We start from the raw sequence: 19,783 nt of genomic DNA on the forward strand, positions 1-19,783 counted from the left end.
ATCACCACTTCTATCACTATCGCTATCATCCTTATTTTTGTTGCGTTTGCGACCACCTGCATCGCTTTCCGATTCGCTTGTAGAAATCGTTTCCTTTGAAACAATTTTAAGCCGTTGTTTAGCTGATAATTTTTCCTTGACTTCTTTGACCTTCTTTTTACTTGGACGTTTTTCTTTCGGTGCTTCACCATCGCTATCACTTTCGTCGTTATCAGCGATCCTCTTGCGTTTACGTCCTGCACCCTTCTTACGTTCACCTTTTTTCTTCTGTGAACGTTCTGCACCATCAACTTCATTTCTTTCTCCACTTTCAGAATCAGATACATAGTCATCTTTACGCGGTCGACCGCCACCTTTCTTTCTTTCCTTCTCAGGGGGTGCTTCAGCAATAATTAAAATATTTTTAGTTTTCTCCACAAATTCTTGACGTTTGGCCAAAAGCTGTTCGCGTGACATTTTTTGTTCCTCTTCACGCTTTTTGCGTTCTTCCTCTTGTTTTAATTTAAATGCCATTCGTTCCTCTTCCTGTTTGCGACGCAGAGTCTTCTCTTCCTCATCAATACGACGTGCTCTAGAAACATGATATTGTGCTTGTGATAATAGATCTTGACACTGATTAGCTTCCAAACCAGCAATATCAACATTAAAACGACTCTTATCACCATAGATTGATAAATATTGAAAATATTTTTGTGCCAATTCCAATTCATGCACAGCTTGTAACACAACTTCCAGCGTGGATTTTTCATCTTTCAATATGACCATGGCCAAACGTTGCAAAACGACTGCTATGTTAAAAAGTAGAACACTATCTTGGGGCGCAACTCTTCTTGCTTTCAATAGTACCAGTTTTGCATCCTTGATTTTGTTTGCTCGCAAATATGCACGTGCTAGATATTGCATTACATCAATATTGTGATGTCTGTAGAATTTTTTCATACAATTCTCATACATTTGAATGGCGCTGATGTATTGTTTTTGCTCTACGTATATATGTGCTATATTTAACCAAACGTCAGAGAACTCAGCAGTAGCTTCTCGCACTTGTGCAAATATATCTCTTGCTTCAATAATGCAACCTTTGTGGGCAAGCACTGCACCAATGCCATTAGTTGCCCATATATTACGAGGATCGTTGCGTAGAACTTGCTTATATATGGATAAAGCTTTTTCCTGATGCTTTCTTTCTTTATCTTTGTCTTTTATAGATTGATGTAGTGTTTGCAGTGAAAAATTACCCAACGCAATGAGTGAATATGCATCTGTTGATGTACCCGAATTCTTCAATATAGTTTCAAAATTTTTCTGACCCAAAGCGAATTGCATTTTAGCTAAATGGAGATTACCAAGTAGTGTTCTATAAAGAGTTTCAATAAATTAATCTAACAAACATTATACTATATATATTTACCTTGCATCGGGATTGTCATTATTTATATTGAGTGCATCCTTGAAAAAATCTGAAGCAACGAAAATTAAACCCTTGTCGCGTGCCATACAGCCTAATCGTAAATAACAATCAATATAATTAGGATGCTCCTTTAAAATATCCTTATAGAATTTGTCTGCTACATCGAAACAAGACATAGACTCATTTAAACGTGCTAGATTATAAGTCATGGTTACCGAAATTGAATCAAAATATGGTTTATCATTTGGAGTATCCTTTTTAGCACGTTCTAGAGCTTCGAGCAATTTTTCTTTGGCAACTGTTTGATTGCCTAGTCGATAGTGTAAAGCAGCAACATTATTAAGGATTTCGGCTGGAATATCAACTTTCACCTTATCGCGTAATATAGAAGAGGCTGTACCATAAGCACCCAACGAAGCTTGTAAATCATTCTGCTCTAAAATTTGTGCAAGCTCAATCCAAGCTTCAACATCTTCCGGAAACTGTTCAGTAACTTTCTTTAAATGGGCTTTTGCCATGTCACGTTTGGTTTGTGAACTTGAATTTGCATAAAGCGAACCCAAAATTTTCATTGTTTCATAATTTCCTGGTTGTATTTTAAGTACTTTTTCAAAGCATTGGGCTGCATTTTCTGTATCGCCACGATATATATACATTTGACCTAAGCCATAATGTGGTAAGACGAAATTAGATGGAGCAATTTGTGTAGACTGATAGTAGTACTGAAACGCCTGATCAAAATCATTCTGTGCATGGAAACTGCGTGCCAATTGGTAACAGCTTTCAGCACGCATTGCTTCATTTTCGGTATTATGAAAGGCATGTAATGCTAAATGTTGGACCTTCGAATAATCCTTTTTGAAAAAAAAATGGTTTGCTAAATGGTTTAACACCATTGGACTAGTAGAGTCAATTGTATAGGCTTTAGAAAGCATTTGAACGCCCATTTTGTTTGAATCGGGCTCATGCAAATTCAGTTTAAGTATAGCAAGGCCAATAAGTGCTCCTACACAATTGGGATCTAAGTCAAGTGCTCGTTGGAAAGCCAGTTTTGCTTTTTCTTGATTATTCATTTTAAGAAAGCAATGTCCCATTCCCATACGTACGTTTGCGGGACAATTAGGATTTGTACGTAAAGCCTTTTTGTAAAATGCTAAAGCACCTCGATAATCTTTCTTATTAAATGCAATACAGGCTTTGCCTAGCAGCGAGGGTATATTCGATGGCGACTGATTTAAAACGAAATTGAACTGTACATCTGCTTGTTCCATTTTATCACCTTCGAGCAGGCAGAAGTATGCACGCCCTAATAGATGGTTTTGGTCGTACATTATAATCTTATCTGCTGTCGTATATAAATTAGTAGCTTTCATAAAAAGTTCACGCTTTTTATCCTTCAACTTTTCCCTATTTGCTTCTTGGACATAATGCGCTGCAAGCATATCATAGCAGCGCATTTGGTCCTTGTCAAATTCTCTGTAGTCTTTATTGGCCTCATCGCGTGCAGTTTCCAGCAATTCAATGAAATCATTGGTTTTGCCTTGTTTATAGTAAGCCAACTAAAAACAAATATTTTCATAATTTTGGAACAAATTACAATGTCAAATTTGACTTACCGCAACGTTGACCCATGTGTTTAGTTGCGAACGCTCTTGTCTCAAGATGCTTAAAACTTCTTGACCTTCCGGTAACTGATCTGGATGTACCTCAATTACCTTTAAATTTTTATAATAAATTAATTTATAACACAAATTAAATAAAACATTTACTCACCTCATCGGTGTCCCGTAAAGGGATTTCGATGGTACCAGACATTTTTAATGAAAATTTTACACAATAATCAACTAAATATGATCTAAAATAATAACTTTTTGCATAAAATTATTTTGCGTAAGACCAAACTTCTAAAACAAAATGCCACTACGCCGAATACAGGATGTAAAAGATTTTTATTAAATTGACTTTTACCCTACAAATGTTTATAGATGTGACAATTTGGTTGACATCGCCGTTTAGCGTTCCTCTAAATTAAATAAGAGTAAATCCAGATTAAATTATTTTAATCTAAACATTCACTTTTCAAAATTAAGTAATATTTTCTAGTATGTATATTATTTTTATTTTACCTATCTTAGCCTTATTTAATTTTGTACCGTTTTTAGCTGAAAAGGTTTGAACAGCATTCTTTCAGAACTATACAATAATTTTTTCAAGGTTTATGTTGATAGGTGCCACAAGATATTACAACATTTTAAACAATTGTTGGATGGTGTCGAAACAAGGAAATTTTTTCTTTCACAGTTGTATATAAAACAGCATTGTCTGGTTGATACAAATTGGCATCACTTTAAAAATATATTTAGGTCGTGTGCGAGTTAGGCTAAGTTGCGTTCTAAATGAGGGAAATACTAAGTTGTGCGGATAATGTAGTGATGTGTCGATACGTGTTGATAAATGGCTTAATGTGTGCAGTGCAAAAAATCCCAAAAAATCTCCCATTTGGTTTAGCATCAACTTAGCCTAACTCGCACACGACCTTAATGCTGATTTCGACATATGTTTTTTGTTGTGAGTAAAATTTAAAGATAATATTAGAAAATGAATAATATTTGTTTCCATTTATTAGTAAGTATTTTTTTTTTACACGATTGTGAATAAAATTTGAATTTTCATGCCTTTTAACAGTTAAATAATAAATAGAACAAAATAAGGTATTTGTTACAAACAATGACGAAACAAAAAACGAATAATTAACGAGTTCATTCAGTTAACTTGAAATTTTGAACTTTCAAAAACGTTCACAAATGACGAATTTTTAATTTTAGTAACCATACGATTTGAGCTGCTTATTAGTTAAGCAATTTCAAAAAGGTTGGACTAAATAAGCCAGAAGTGTTGTTGTTTCATATGTTATTTTTAAAGCAAGCCGTTGTTCTTTTGTTATATGCTTACAAAAGAAAAGGCCTTTTGAAGATTTTAAGAGCATTTGTGGTGTTTCTGTATTACCACTTTATTATTAAATGAAGCGCTTTGAAATATCTGTTGTAAATATTTATTATTTTACGAACATTTATTATATTATATTATTTAATTAATTATAAAATTAAAATTAAAATAAAAATTAATTGAAAAAAACTTGCTAGAGTAAGAACACATTGAAATATGATATGAAATGACCTCAAAGAATTTAATAAGCTTCGCCTGCGAAATGAACAAGTATAAAAAAGTTTCGAATAAATTCGTGCTTTTTGATACCTTTGATTTTTCAGCAAATCACATACAAAATTTCTATGAATTATTTAATTGAATATCTATAATGTCTACTTCACCGATTTGTTATCGTTTCATGTGTTAGTTGATTAGATTTTATTTTTCTGATGTATATCAATTGTTACTAATTATTGTTTCTGCTTAGCAACTCTGAAAATATATACAATTTTGAAAGTTAAAATTTTCGATATTGGTCACCCTAATTTCTGTCAAACTTCTTTCATATTTGTTTTAGAAACCGTAGTGCGAAATAACGGACTGATTAGTAGTTTTATATATTTTAAGTATAAAATGGAAGGTCCTAGTGATTTAGCACATAAGCTAAGTGAGGAGCGTACTAGTGATGTATGTTTGATGGATGTTCCCTTTCATAAAATGTCTATCGGTTTTGCTACCAAACAAGGTCTATGTCAAGCCGGCTTTGAGTATCCGACATTAATTCAGGCTTCAGCAATTCCTGTTGGGTGTTCTGGTTTTGGTTAGTAATAATAATTATTTCTAACAAAGTTATGTCTATATAATCTGAATTTTTTTTATTTACAGATTTACTTGTTCAGTCAAAGTCTGGCACTGGTAAAACAATTATTTTCACAACTATTATATTGGAATCTTACGATTACAATTTAAAACAAATACAATCAATTGTGATTACTCCAACACGAGAAATTGCTACTCAAATTACTGATGTACTAAATAAAGTTGGAAAATGTTTCCGCGGATTTAATGCGACCACAGTTATAGGAGGCACAAATATTCAAGAGGATCGTAAAAGAATTCAATTAGCGAAATCAATCGTCGTTACGCCCGGTAAATTCCTACACTTGCTTCGTAGTAAAATGGTCAATACTTCAAAAATTAAATTATTGGTGATTGATGAAGCGGATCAAATGTATGACGAAGGATTTCGTAAGGACGTTGATATTATATTAAAGCAATTACCGATCCGACAAATCGTAGTCTGTAGTGCCACATTTCCGAATGATTTGTATATAAAATTGAGTAAACTAATGCATAATCCTTATTATGTGTCTACACAGGAGAAGTCTTGTGTATTAATTGGTATAAAACAATATGCTTATACGATTCCAGAGCAAAAAGTCAGTTTAAAAGAGATGAATGAAAAACTTAAGGCTATAAATTACATCTTTGCCGTTATACCATTTAAACAGTGTCTATTATTTGCTGGTACTCAGCTACGTGCGAGTTCATATTGTGGTTATTTGCAACGTGACGGCTGGGGTTGCGAAATAATAAGTGGCGCACAATCTCAGATAGAACGAGCTGAAACGTTTAAAAGGTTTCGTGAAGAGAAAATTCGAATTTTAGTAACAACAGACCTAATGGCACGTGGTATTGATGCACTTAACGTAAATTTAGTAATTAATGTTGACCAACCAAAAGATGCTGTAACATATTTACACCGCATTGGTCGTGCCGGTCGATTTGGTTCACATGGAATTTCTATAACTTTAATTGCAACGGAAAAGGAAGAAATTCATTATAAAAAGATTATAGATGAGATTGGAGCTGGTATTTTAAATGTGAATGTTTTGAATTTTCCAAATACTTTGAAAGAAAGTGATCTTTACGATTTTTGGAATTTTTCAAATCTTTCAGAAGAAATCAGTCGCCTTGGATTGTACAATAAAAAAATATTAGCTCCACTGGCTTCTGAAGATCGTAGTATAACGTCAAGCATACAATCATTGGATCAAATAAAGCAAACTAAAGATTGTGATCAATTGGTTCATTATAGGAGCGAAAACACTGAAGTGGATGAAATAATTAAAAACACGGATAGTACTAACTGTTCAATTAATACAAAAACATTCTTAGTAAACACACAGGATAGTGCATGTAATGTTATGGAAAAATTAGTCGGTGAACAAAAAGGTAATCCAACTGAGGAGTCTTATTTGAGTTCTTCAACACGGTTTTTATCGTCAAACACTATTGACGATGCAAGTAGTATAGCTCCTGATAGTAGTATACGTAGTCTAGAAACAGATTTACTAGGGGATGATATCTACATTAAAGAATCTAGCAAAGCTATTCTTCTTGATTTACTTGTATCGAAATCTGATAACATTAACAATTTTATCAATTCACGGCCAAAATCATTTAATATTTTTGATAATTATGCTCAATTTGTTCTGAATTACAAAGAAAATAAAAACGAAAACGAGAAACTCCAGGATGAAAGCATTTCTAATAAGTTAAAACAAAATGTAGAAGATAAGATATACAAACATATACATGAAAAAAATATCAGTACAGCAAAAAGTTCTGAAAAAAGTAATAATAAATCCATATTAAATATCTCTGATGTGCATATAGAAAAAAGTGACGATTCATCAAAAAATATGAATGGTTGTAAAAAAGACAACGCTATCATTGAAGATCATAACAAATCAAAGCAAGATATACTTGGTTTACAAAAAAACTACTCTGATTGTTTTGCGACACTTTTAGAAGATGGATCATTAATGCAAAAACTGAACTTAAATCAAGAGAATATTATTAAAACACTGTTACATGAAAAAAACAATAATGCACCTTTAGTAAATATCTGCGATTTGTATGAAGAAAACTTAAATAGGAACACTGCTGCAGTAAAGGTTTATGACAAGGAAAATGAAGAAAGAATGTTTAATAATAAATTAGAAAAAATGTTACCAAATATGGTAAGTACCATATACATTATAATAGATATTCAATTATTTATATAATTATATTATGTATCATATTATATCATACTTGATATTGTAATTTGTACAGTGCATCTCACATATCAACTCTTTAAAATTAACCATTGTTTTTAAGTAATATTTTACTAAATGTTCCAATAAATAAATAAATAAATGTTGATGCACATTCTTTTTAAATATGTAAATTATTTCAGACTGATAAAAATGATGTTACAATCGATCCAGTTACTCCTGCTATATTTCGTAACGATTTTTTTACTGACTTTTGTAACTTAAGGTCAGAAGACATTCATGCGACAAATATGGATAATAACTCTAATAGTCAAAGCAACAGTGATACCGCACAGAATATCCTTGACAATATTCCCATATCGGAGCCTATTGTTGATAAGAAGCCACTCACAAAACATTTTCCTTCACCAGTTAATATCGAACCAATACTTTCCAGGTGGCAAACTCAACCACCATTATTTAACCCATCAAGTTCACAAGTAAGTATTGTCAGCGGAGAGCAAAACAGACTATAGACTATAGTTTAGAAATTAAAAGTTACTATAGCTTATGTAAGGTTAGGTTATAACGGTGACCTTAAGGACCACTTAGGCCTATTGGGCTACTACATAAGAACCCAGAAGCTTAAAAATCACCTTGAACCTCTGACAAAGCTTAAAATGCTTTTTAGAGGGAAGTCCTGAAGCTGGTCAAGATCCTCAAAAAATGAAGTCCTCAATATAGTTAATCAGCACTGCACATTCGTTGGGCAGTAACAAAACAGATGTGGGGGACTTTCATCGTCCTCTCCATAAATTCGACAGAAATGATTAAACGGTGGATTCAATCTTCTAGCATGTTTCCCTAATCGGCTGTTCCATGTCAACAAGGGCTACTCAATGAGACTGCTGAATTCTTTTAAAAAAATAAGAAAAGATAAAATATTAAGTATGTTAGTACTTTAATGTGCGTTCGTTTTGTAGTACAATATTATCATATAGGTCAGGAAATTAAGTTGTATGTTGGTTTAAGTGGTGTGATGTGGAATACTGTTCTATGAAACAATATGCTTAAACTTCCATTAATTTCCACTTATATTGGCATCTATGATTTTTTACATAGGCAACTCAAATCGAAATCCCGCACCTGTATATTACTCTTCATTACTTGAGATTTCATTGGCTTAAACATCAAAAACTAAGTAACTTTGGTTACTGAAGAAAAAAGGGATATGGGCAGCTTATTTGATTTTAATAGCAGAAAAATAATACTGTTTAAATCTTCTAAATATTCACCAGTATTCATCAGTAATGAGATTTTCTCAGCTATTTTGAAGTTATTTTAAAACCAAACAAACGAGAAAACGTAAAATACTTTTTGTTCCGTTTTATATGAAAGCAACATATTGTTTTATTTATATAAATTAAAACAAATTTCTTGTCAAATTTATTATAGTTTGTCTATGCACCAAATCCAACTGAATCTACAATTCCATCTACAAGTTCCTGCTTTCCGGAAAGCGTATTTGAAACTAGCGCAAGCAGCGGTTCTCGTGCAACCTCTTTGACTTCTTCATCTGATCTAAGTTCTTCAAAAGAATCAATTTACAATAGTGATACAAGTCGTACGCTCGCAACTGAGTCAGATGAGAAAGATGGTACAATGGATTTGTCAGAAGAAGAAGAAACCGTTGCAGATTCAGAGGAAAGCGATTTCTTAGAGGGACAGCATTCTCAAAATGAAACTGCAGAAGGCATGTGGTTACGAATATATAAACAGCAAGTGAAACAAATTACGGATTATGTAGAATTGTGTAATAGGAGTGGAAATGCACAAAAATAATTTAACTTTAGCACTAAGAAATCGTTTCGCAGTATCTGCATATAGCAAGAGTTAAATATGTAGTAATAGCTAGGTGATTTACATTCTAAAATAAGAATTAATATATTTCAAGAATAATTAAAGCGCAACTTAAAACTAATATTTTAAGTGAACTAATCAATATTGTATTGATAACTCTGTGAAATGACGATCTTCATTTTATAATGTTTTTCTTTCGTACATATTGTTCGCATAAACTGAAATTCAATTTTTATCTACAATTAGTTATGTAGTTGTAATATAAATTATAGACTGCAGTTGCTATTTAATCTTTAATTGATAAAACAACCTAAGTATGATTAAGTGTTAACATAGTTCTAAACTTGTATATCAAAAAATGAATAGATACATTATCATTAGAATATATACTGTTCAAAGAAACTATTTATTACTTTTGGTTTCCTGAAATAAAGTTCTATAAAAAACTCCATAAAGTGTTTATGTTTTGTGAGATGAATTGATGTAGTAATTTCCATAAATTTTGTTATAATAATGTTGATAAAACAGACATCTGTTTTTATAGACCAACAGATTTTTTAGTTGTAAAACTATATGAATAAAAAGTGGTACATAATTTTAGGGGGTAGCTGTTTAAATTATAGAGAGATGAAGTACAAATGATAGAGATTACCGAAAAAAAACATATTTTAGTGCGATATTTTTATAAAATTATAATGTTATATATCAGATTCAGCTTATAGTGTTCATACTGTGTTGAAAGATACTGAACTTGAACTGATATCAAGCAAATTACAAAATAGTTCTGGTAAAATTTCTGGATACTCTTGCCCTCCAGTTCGTTTAAATAATGTTTCGATACTTCAGTCAACCTTGGTAAGCATCTTGACACAAGATTAACATGGCACCACCACATGTTCACAAAATGCAAAGCATTGAACATTAAATTAAGTAGTATGTATATGTTCATAGATAGGGTGAAACTCAAGAATAGAATAAAATAAAGAGGTATTAAAACCGATCTGTAATTTCTTTGTGGAACTGCTACAATGTGATATTGGAAATATTACAACGCTTCCAGTCAAAACTTCTAAGAATTATTGTTAACGTGCTTTGGTATGTTACTAATGCACAGTTACATGGAGAGCTTAAAGTCTGCGCAGTAAAAAAGATAATATGAAGAACATAATATATATATATGTATGCAGAAATATACCATAGACCTACAAAACCGCTTGGGAAAGTTGATTAACAATTGTTTAATAAAAATATTTTGACAGGTCAAACAGTTCCGAACATAGATTTATTATTGATTTCTTATCTGTAGATGGTTCTGCCATCTTCTGCCATCTGGTTGACTACCATCTTCAAAAGATGGGATGAAAATTTGGTTTATAATTTAGATTATGTAAACTCTGTGTAGTACATTCAGTAATACTTTCATTGCACTGAGTGACGACTGGTATTTTAAACCCAGATATATTGAGGCATAGTTTAATATAGTATATAATATAGTATTTATAGTAATATAGTTTAAATCATATAAGTTAGCTTAGGATTCTCTTAGCAGGAATTGCACAATAGATTTTATAGGCCATTGTATACAAAATTTCACTCATTTCCCTGATATTCCATTTCTGTTGTAAAAAGGGGATTATAGTAGGTAAATTTGTACTTTACTAAGGGAATATTAAGGATAATAATTAATAATTAAGGTCAATTATTGCTTAGTCTGATGAAGACGTAAAGAGGGATTTTGAAGATACCTCGAGTTAATAAAGAGTAAAACTGCTCAAGCGCACTGGCTTAAATAGCTTCAAAATAAAAAAAAAAGTATTTTTAATAAAAGTTTAAATCTTAATTTAAACTAAAGCACAACAGAAGACAGAAGACTATAATAGATAAACTTCGTAAGCTGCAGAGATTAGCCTGCATAATGACAAGTGGAGCGATGAGAACTACCCCGACAGCAGCCCTAGAGGTTGCATTGGGGCTCCCCCCACTTCACCTACTAGTCAAAAAGGAAGCAATGACTTTTATGGCCAAGCTACAGTTGACTAGCAATCAATCGACAAGACTACTCGATAACTCCCTGTTAGGTAGGGAAATGCAAAGAGAGGAAGGACTAAATATCACCATATCTGACATTTGCTTACCTAAATTCAACTTTCACCAAAAGTTCCTAATACTAATACCAGACAGGAATGAATGGGAACGGAACATACCTCCATTCGCTGGAGACTACCATCTGTGGTACACGGATGGCTCCAAAACGATGGAAGGAGTGGGGGCGGGAGTATATGGAGTAAGACCTAAAGAGGAAATATTTGCGAGTATGAGTAAAGAAAACTCAGTTTTTCAGGCTGAAGTACACGCAATTGAATTATGTCTCAGGGTATATAAAGGTAAACCCGTCACGGGAAAAAACATATATATCTTTTCTGACAGTAAATCGGCACTCCTGGCACTACGCTCACCTCGAGTAACCTCAAAAATAGTGTGGGAATGCCTTCTACTTCTCAAAGACCTTGCTGAAAAGAACAGAGTCTACTTAATATGGATTCCAGGGCACAGCGGTTTTGAGGGAAACGAAAAAGCAGATGAACTAGCGAGAAAAGGGGCGGCCTCATACTATATTGGGCCACAACCATTCTGCGGTCCTTCGTGGAGCTTTTTCAAACTTAAAACTAATGAATGGTTGAAAAAAGCAGCTCAGATTGATTGGGATAATACAATTACCTGCAGACAAGCAAAAGAATCCATGCCGTTTCGATCAAAAGCCAGAACTAGGGAGCTACTTATGCTGAACAGAAGTGGCATCCGACTTGTCACAGGTTTTCTAACTGGACACTGCGGAGTTAAAAAACATTTATTGAATCTAGGTATCACTGGAGACGATAGCTGTAGACTTTGTTACGAAGAAGAGGAAACAGCAGAACACATATTGTGTCACTGTGATAGTCTTGCAAGACTCAGACTTCGCTACTTATCCATTGCCTATCCGCTTATAACGGAAGTAGGCAACATCTCTCCAAAGGACATACTGGCATTCTTAACTGCCACTCGTCTATGGAACTGAAGTGGGTATGTCACAATAATCCTCGAGGATGCAGTGACGCGGAGACTACTTCCCAACCCTTTTTAAAAAAAAAAAAAAAAAAAAAAAATCTTAATTTTACAAAAGCACTCTAGAATACTACTTTCCTGAAATTATTTTTGAATGAAGAAATTTTAAATGTTGGTTGCAATTTTTATATACTGTGGCTTATAAGCGCGTTCTAACTAAAAAGCTCGATAATTTGCTTTTTCGGAGAAATCGGAAAAAAGGAACAAATAACTTGAAATTTGAACAACGAAAAGTTTTCGTGGAGCTTTGGCTCGTTTGGTTTAATCATGTGAATTTATTGCTTCTAATTTGACAGATTAGAATTTCTTAGTCTGGCAGTTATAGTTTAACAACTATATACGGACTTATAAAATCAATGAATATTTCTACAAACTATTTATGATAATTATTTGACTTGAATACTTGAAACAGCTTATACTTGTATGGTAAAATTAATTAATTAAAAAAAATATTTTCTTTTTTAGTTGACTACAAGAATTTAATGTGATTAAAACATTTTATCGATAACATTTTTAGTTTTTAATTTAATTTTTTATAAATTCCTTTTATAAACTCAAATTTTTTCGCTTCAAAATTCCTTAATTTGGTTTGGAAAAATTACAACACCGATTCGATCCACTAACTGCAATTTAATTTAGTTTAAAAATATTTTAATAATTTAACAATAAAACGTTTTCACGGCGATTTAATAAATTAAAATTGTTTTCAATAATTTTTAAGTATTTAAGCTTCGGGTTCCTCGTTACCAAAGCTGTTTTCGAATCAATTTAGAAATTGTTTTTCCACACATTATTGATGACAAAAAAAAAAGTAAATGTTAAGCAAAAGTGGAAAATTGAGTCTTTGTAGCCTGGAGGATTCCATGTAAGCTGTTGCAGAAAGCTGCTTAAAAGCATAGTCAACGAAATCCGCTTATGTTTCTTTTGCATTGGGATCACAATGCACCAATTTAACCATAAATGAGTTAGATTGTTTGGCTTGGTCATTACTAGTGCTACAGAGGTGTATTATTACTCTGCTCCTGTCGCTGAAGTTAACCATGGAGTCGTATAACAATCCATTTTTATTGGGTACCCGTAAACAATTTGCATGCACTTGTGCTATACATATGGCTAATGAGGAGCGTGAGAAATGCCGATATTTTCAATTTAATAGGGTGAAAGATATTAAATTAAAATGGAACCATTTTTTTATGATTGACTTGGTCTTTATATGCAGTCTTTAATATACACAGAGAAAACAATATTAATAATGTGAATAGTGAACGTGGTGTAATTTTATTTATTTCTTTTATTAATTTAAATTTCTCCAAAGTATGTTATTTATTACATTTTATCAGATTATTTTCTTATATATAATAGTTAGCTATAGAATATCGAGAACTTAAATTAACTCAAAAGACTTAAGCAACAAACTCAACAGGAATTTAATAGAACTCGTTAATAATTTCATGTCAAATTATATTATATTTCTTTCAGAAGCATTCTCTCTTAACTTTTTGAAAAGTAATTAAAAAATTTACAAATCTCATATAAATTAGGAAATATTTTACACAAAACAACTTATGGGTTTTCGAATCGCAAAGAAAGAAATAAAGGACAAACCCAAAAATTTATTTTAATTTTTATTGAAATTTGGCTGAACGCTGTTTCGAGTATTGCCAAGTACTCATCATCAGTGGTCTTTAGGAAATAATCGAATTTTATTTATTTTCTACATTCAGCCCATTCTAACAAATTTGGCATCCGGGTGCCATTAAAATGATATTTTAAATTTATACTTTAAGTTTTGTATATATTATTATAATGTTTAACTGAACACAAACTGAGTTTTGATTATATTCAGCTGATATCAAAGCCACAGTAGTGTTTCCTTTTTGCATATATAAACAAATTGTCATATTGTTACGAAAGCTAATACAATATACAGCTAAAACAATATTGGACTAAATGATCTGTTATTATTCCCTTTGATTTCATTTTGCAGTGTTTGTATTCCTTACTGCAGGGTTTCTCAAGTGTAAGACCGCAGACTACTACCGGTTCGCATCTTTAGCACCTTTAAACCATAAATTATTCTATTTTCGTATTTCGATAATATTTTCTGAGATGCTATTGGCATCGCTCTTTGTAAACATTTTAAACATTTTATTGATTGAACATCTTAATTATTTCAAGATAAGATAGTTGGTACATGTTCAAACATGAAAAGTAATGTATTAAATGTAATTTAAAGTAATAAATGTAATATAATTGTATTAAATGATATAATACAAGGTGGGGAGTTGTAAGGTATTGATTTATGTAGTTCCTATCTTTGGTTTATATACATTTTTTCATGGTATTTCATTGTACCGCATATTATTTAGATACATACTAAATAAACACTAATTCACTATTCACTTATGTGTCTAAATAAATAGCTTCAGATAATTAACAATGTTCCTGATTGAACATCTTAATTATTTTAAGATAAGATAGTTGGTACATGTTCATAGTTGAACGGTAATGTGTTGAATATAATTTAAAATAATAAATGTAATGCAATAAAAGGCTTTGACTGAAGTATTTTAAAAAGATTTAAATTTTTGAAAAAATTTGTAGGAAAGGAAATATATTATTAAGATTAATAACTTAATTTTTTTGAGTAATTTTATTATGAAATAATTTTTCACTTTTAGGAATCAAAAAATCGCTTTAGGTTGATTGGGAAAAAATTACAATTTAATTCACTTTAAATACGTTAAATTAAGTTTTTAATACTGATATTTACCAACCCTAAAAATTTGATTTTTATTAATTAATTGTACATTCACTTTTATGCATTTTGCGTTGTCTATTTGCATGTTGGAAAATATAAATGCCAGAAAATTGCTTTTGGCATTAATTAGAAACAACACATTTTTATTGTATTTCGAGGCATTTAATATGTTTCGAGCCACCCACTTAATCTGGAATGAATTATGGGCAACATTTAAAATTTGTGTTTCTGTGCTTCCAATTTTCCTTATGTACACAAAACCCAATAATAGCAACAAGCAATATTATTAGCAGCAACTGCAACAAAGCCGTAGCAACAGCAACAATTGCTGCAACTCCTCAATTGGCCGTAAATGCAATTGCACCAACACGCCGAGCAAACACTAAATTATCTTTTTGCAAATTTGCAAATTTGTGGCCACCACAACACATCGCGGTGCAATAATTGCATTCTGCATTTCGGCTGATGGATTCTGGAAGCGGAGCTTTGCAAATATTACTTACGATTAAGTTTGTGATTTCTTGAGTTGTTGTTGCACATTTCTTTAAAGTTAGAAAATTTTATTAAAAATTAAAAAAAAAAAATTTTCTTACAAAGCAAATGCACATGAATGTGAGTGATAAATCTCAATTTCCGTTTGGATGAATTTGTCTTGTCGCTTTTCACGATTATGGTCGGAGGATTGAAAACATTTTTGGAAGATTCTTTGAAGTACGATCATTCGAAAAATTAATTAAAAATCTTAAAAAAAAGAAGTGTTACCCATTTCGTAGCACATGTCAAATAAAACTTCATCCTGAAGGTATCATAAGTTTGTTTTAACGTTTGCGATTTTGCAATGCGTAGAACATATGCAGATTGTATAATCTTTCAGATACTTCCTTATCTTTAAGGAAGATACGGGATTTATACGTGTGAAAAATTATGTATGGAATATATTTAAGTATTAGTAGTGAACTTTACAAATCACATAGAACGAATGAGTTGTTTGAAGTGATTTGGTTAACAGATTATAGAATTAGATTATAGAATACTGGAAATTTTTTTACGTTCAGTAGCAGCTTCAACACATATTATTGAAAAACCGTTTATAGAAAATGATTCTTTTTAGTCATCTGTTTTCATACAAAATGTGAAAATTTGTCAAAACATTAAACTCTTTAATACAGTCCTTGTTGTTAAGCACTACCAGCGTACTACCAAATTTTTAATAGGGAAAATATTTATTGACACCATAGGTCACATTTATTGCAAAAAATAGTCAAAAATTGGACTGATTGAATGGACCATGCACTCGTAGCCGAGGCGGACATATGCCCGAAATCATAAAAAAGAAATGCCATGAATCTCATTTCCTACCAGATTATAACAAAAAAAAAATATTCATTTCAACAATATTTCTGTCTGGTGTTATCAGTTATTAAGTTCCCAGCAGCTAAAAAACACCTGATATAAAAGAAATAATCTATATAAAAATTATTAGATTAGGTTGGAGGTTAGCCTTGTGCATCAAAGTTGACTTAAGCACAGAAAATGACCCATTGTGATAGCACAGATGATTATTAATTTGATAATAAAACTCGAAGTATGCATTTCGATTTATAGTTATAGAAATTTTCAAAACTAATCTGCATTAAATAAACTTTTGAATGCAAGAAAAATTTGAGTATTTCAATTTTAATTATTAGCAATTAACAATATTACTAATACATTTTACTGTAAAAAAGTCCGGAGAAAAGATTTTAACGAGATAAACATAGTTTTGAAAGGAAAGAAGTCGGCTATAATACCTATATGCCAGTGATCCGTCCATTCAGTGGAGTATCTACGAATCTGAAATGGGTGTTGCGATTTCAGAAACGTAATACTAAAATTAAATGTTGTGTAAAGCATTTTGATCATAACACTGATCAAATGTTTGAGGTGATTTTGCTTACTTATTTAATTGGTCATAATAACCCGTTATCGGATTTAGGCCGAAGTACTACTCTCCAGATGCTTCTTCTACATGCATACGTTTTCCAGTTTCGTATATCAAGTGCAGTTAGTGCTCCCTCAGCTTGATCCATCCACTGGAGATAACTTTATGTCATCTTCTTCTAACTGCCGCTTCAAACACTTTTTTCTTTTTATTGGAGATAGCTTTATATCTTCTCCTCCTAACTGTCGCTTCAAATACTTTATTTGCTGTAATATCATCATCGATTATATGACCAAATGAGCGACGCCTGAAGTGATCGGATATGTTTAAATTCACAATTGAAATGTTAAAGTGATAGAAATTTTCTTTGAACGATTTCGGTTATGTGGAAAAAAGCTGAAGATCTTAGTCTGCTAATCTGACAAATATCCAGAGTGGAGCATTGTATTACAGTACAGGTTTGTAAGAAATTGTTCGAGCATCAAAATTCATTATAATGTGGTTAAAATGATTGTGATCTTAGAAGCTAATATATAAGTCGGTACTTCAAATGCTGCTATCTTTTCTATAAATTTTGATGTGTTTCGTCTAACCTAATTTAGTACCAATCCTTGTATGAAAATATATTAGAGTTTTTAAATTTTTAAGTTGTTTTTGCTTCTAACAAAATTTTAAGTGGTGAATTCATAAATGAATAAAAGTAAGTTGGTTGTTTCATATTTAATTATAAATTATTTAGACATAATTTAGTGCAACTATTAGTGCAATAGGAGGTTGTGATAATAACTAAGACATAAAAATTACTATAGGCTTGGCAAAATGTTGAAAAGGCTAGTTTGCTAAGAGAGTTCGGCTTAACGGATTTTGTAATTCAATGCGAATTTTTTATGATGATAATAAAAAGTAAATTGTTCATCATTTTTTTGAGTATAAAAATAGCTTTCGCAAAAATTGATTCCAAACTGAATTTGGGCTCCGCTAGAAGATCTTGTAAACTCTTGGATATATACTCATAAAAATTAATAGGTAAATTGTTGTCAACATGCTAACGATTTAAATAGTATCTTGTTCTGACTTAAGCGCTAGTGTTATCGAACGTTTTATTAGTTTAAATCACAAGCGATCGCGCAATAAAGTGCGACAGCAGTAGATAAAAACCGTTCGAATGCGTTATTGTGGCGCTGCAGCTGCTGCACCAGCAAAATTTAACGTTCGCCATTTGCGTATTGCAATGTTTACGACACAAAATGTTACGGCCAATAAATGGTAATGACTTTTTAATGAACAAAATATTAGAGACTTTCTCTTTTCAAATCATTTTTTAATTATTCCAAAATAACAAATCCAAATAAAACTCGAAAAATGTTTACTATGCATTCCAAACTGACATTGACTAGGATTTCAAATAGTAAAATGTTAATGAGTTTCATTGGAATATTTAACAAAAAACACCTGACAACATAAAATACAGATTATTACTTGCTATAGCCTCAATTAGTTTTTAGAATCTTAAATAATATAAAATAAATGAAATAGTTTTGGGTATAGCACAATATATAGACCATTCTATATTCAATGTATATAAGGATTTCATAAGGCAATTCAATTAGAAGTGATCATAACGCGGTTGGAATTGCGGCCTTGTTTACAAAAAGCCCACTTGAGCTCAATGTTGGCTCATTGTGGTACCACAGGAATAGCATTGATACGTACATAGATTTAAATCAGTATGCAGCTAACGTTTTTAATAAGTTGTAATTAATTAACTGAAAAACTTGAAATATTTTTTTTTCATGCAAATATATCACTAAAGAATATGAAATAATTAATGAAAGAGTAGTTGCAACTTTCAGTGTTATAAAATTAATAAATAATTACTTCGATAAATAATTGTGAAAGATAGTACTAAATGCATTATTATATATTATTAAATTATTGTATTTCCCTACGTACGTCGCTGCACGTTGTTCTGGTATTTCGTTTTCAAAGCTTTTTGCTCTCTCAATTTAAACTCGTTCATTGCGTTGCGATGCGTTTTATTAGCTCTTCTTGTTTCTAGTATTGCTGTTTATTAATATTCGGATATTTTAAAAACCGAAGTTATTCCAACAATCGCGTTCTTTGAATATTTTGAATAGTAGAATTTTCTCAATTTTCAAATGTCTACTATTTATGTATTTCACATTACTTTATTTCTTTGTTTTGGTTGGTTAGCAGGTATATTAGCAGGATTATTAGACTTTTTACTACGACATTCTTCGCAATAAACTTTAGGATATAAAAAAAGGATATAATCTAAATCTATTGCATTAAATTTAGGTAATTTAACTGATTTTCCATGCTTACTGATTTGCAGTCTAACAAACTGTCAAAACGCACTTCCCTAAAAACCTGTTTCACCTGGAAGCCGAAGTTGGACTTTCAGAAAAAAAAATTTTTAATAATTTGTTTTTCCTATAAGTTTCCACAACTTTTACAGTGAACATTAAAATAAATACGCAGTTTCTATACGTAGGTCTGGTCAATGAAACGTACTAACTTTCCACCATTAACGCGGTCCGTTTTAATAATTTTCCAAGATCTGGCCTTGTTATATGAAGGTCATATTAATCGGAAAGAAAGATTACTTTCGATTTATTACGTTGTTCTCTTCTGGTGGCATTTTTATTTTGTTCAGTAACAAAATATGACTAATAAAATGTTTATATTTACTTATATACATTGTGACCGAAAGGTTTTCGGAGGTTCTCATTTAA

The 19,783-nt window shown here is 31.5% G+C and overlaps 2 protein-coding genes across 2 annotated transcripts in view; one reads left to right on the forward strand and one right to left on the reverse strand.

Annotated features, from left to right (window-relative positions):
• Nucleotides 1-3,332, reverse strand: part of LOC119680895 (RNA polymerase-associated protein CTR9 homolog) — a 4,932-nt gene extending 1,600 nt beyond the window's left edge. Inside the window, exons 1-4 of the mRNA XM_038093911.1 lie at nt 3,185-3,332; nt 3,028-3,126; nt 1,412-2,970; nt 6-1,357 (exon numbers count right to left, since the gene is read on the reverse strand). Coding sequence (XP_037949839.1) covers nt 6-1,357; nt 1,412-2,970; nt 3,028-3,126; nt 3,185-3,226 — 3,052 coding nt within the window. The 5' untranslated portion in view covers nt 3,227-3,332. The remainder of the gene's footprint in view (nt 1-5; nt 1,358-1,411; nt 2,971-3,027; nt 3,127-3,184) is intronic.
• A 1,532-nt stretch (nt 3,333-4,864) lies between these two features.
• LOC119668636 (probable ATP-dependent RNA helicase DDX20) lies at nt 4,865-9,473 on the forward strand. Its single transcript, XM_038078212.1, has 4 exons — nt 4,865-5,159; nt 5,225-7,365; nt 7,584-7,880; nt 8,836-9,473. The coding sequence occupies exons 1-4, from the start codon at nt 4,973-4,975 to the stop codon at nt 9,220-9,222; spliced, it is 3,012 nt and encodes a 1,003-aa protein (XP_037934140.1). The 5' UTR covers nt 4,865-4,972; the 3' UTR covers nt 9,223-9,473.
• Nucleotides 9,474-19,783: the final 10,310 nt, after the last annotated feature.

The sequence above is a fragment of the Teleopsis dalmanni genome, chromosome 1 (assembly GCF_002237135.1).
Source record: "Teleopsis dalmanni isolate 2A chromosome 1, ASM223713v2, whole genome shotgun sequence".
Taxonomy (NCBI): Eukaryota; Metazoa; Arthropoda; class Insecta; order Diptera; family Diopsidae; genus Teleopsis; species Teleopsis dalmanni.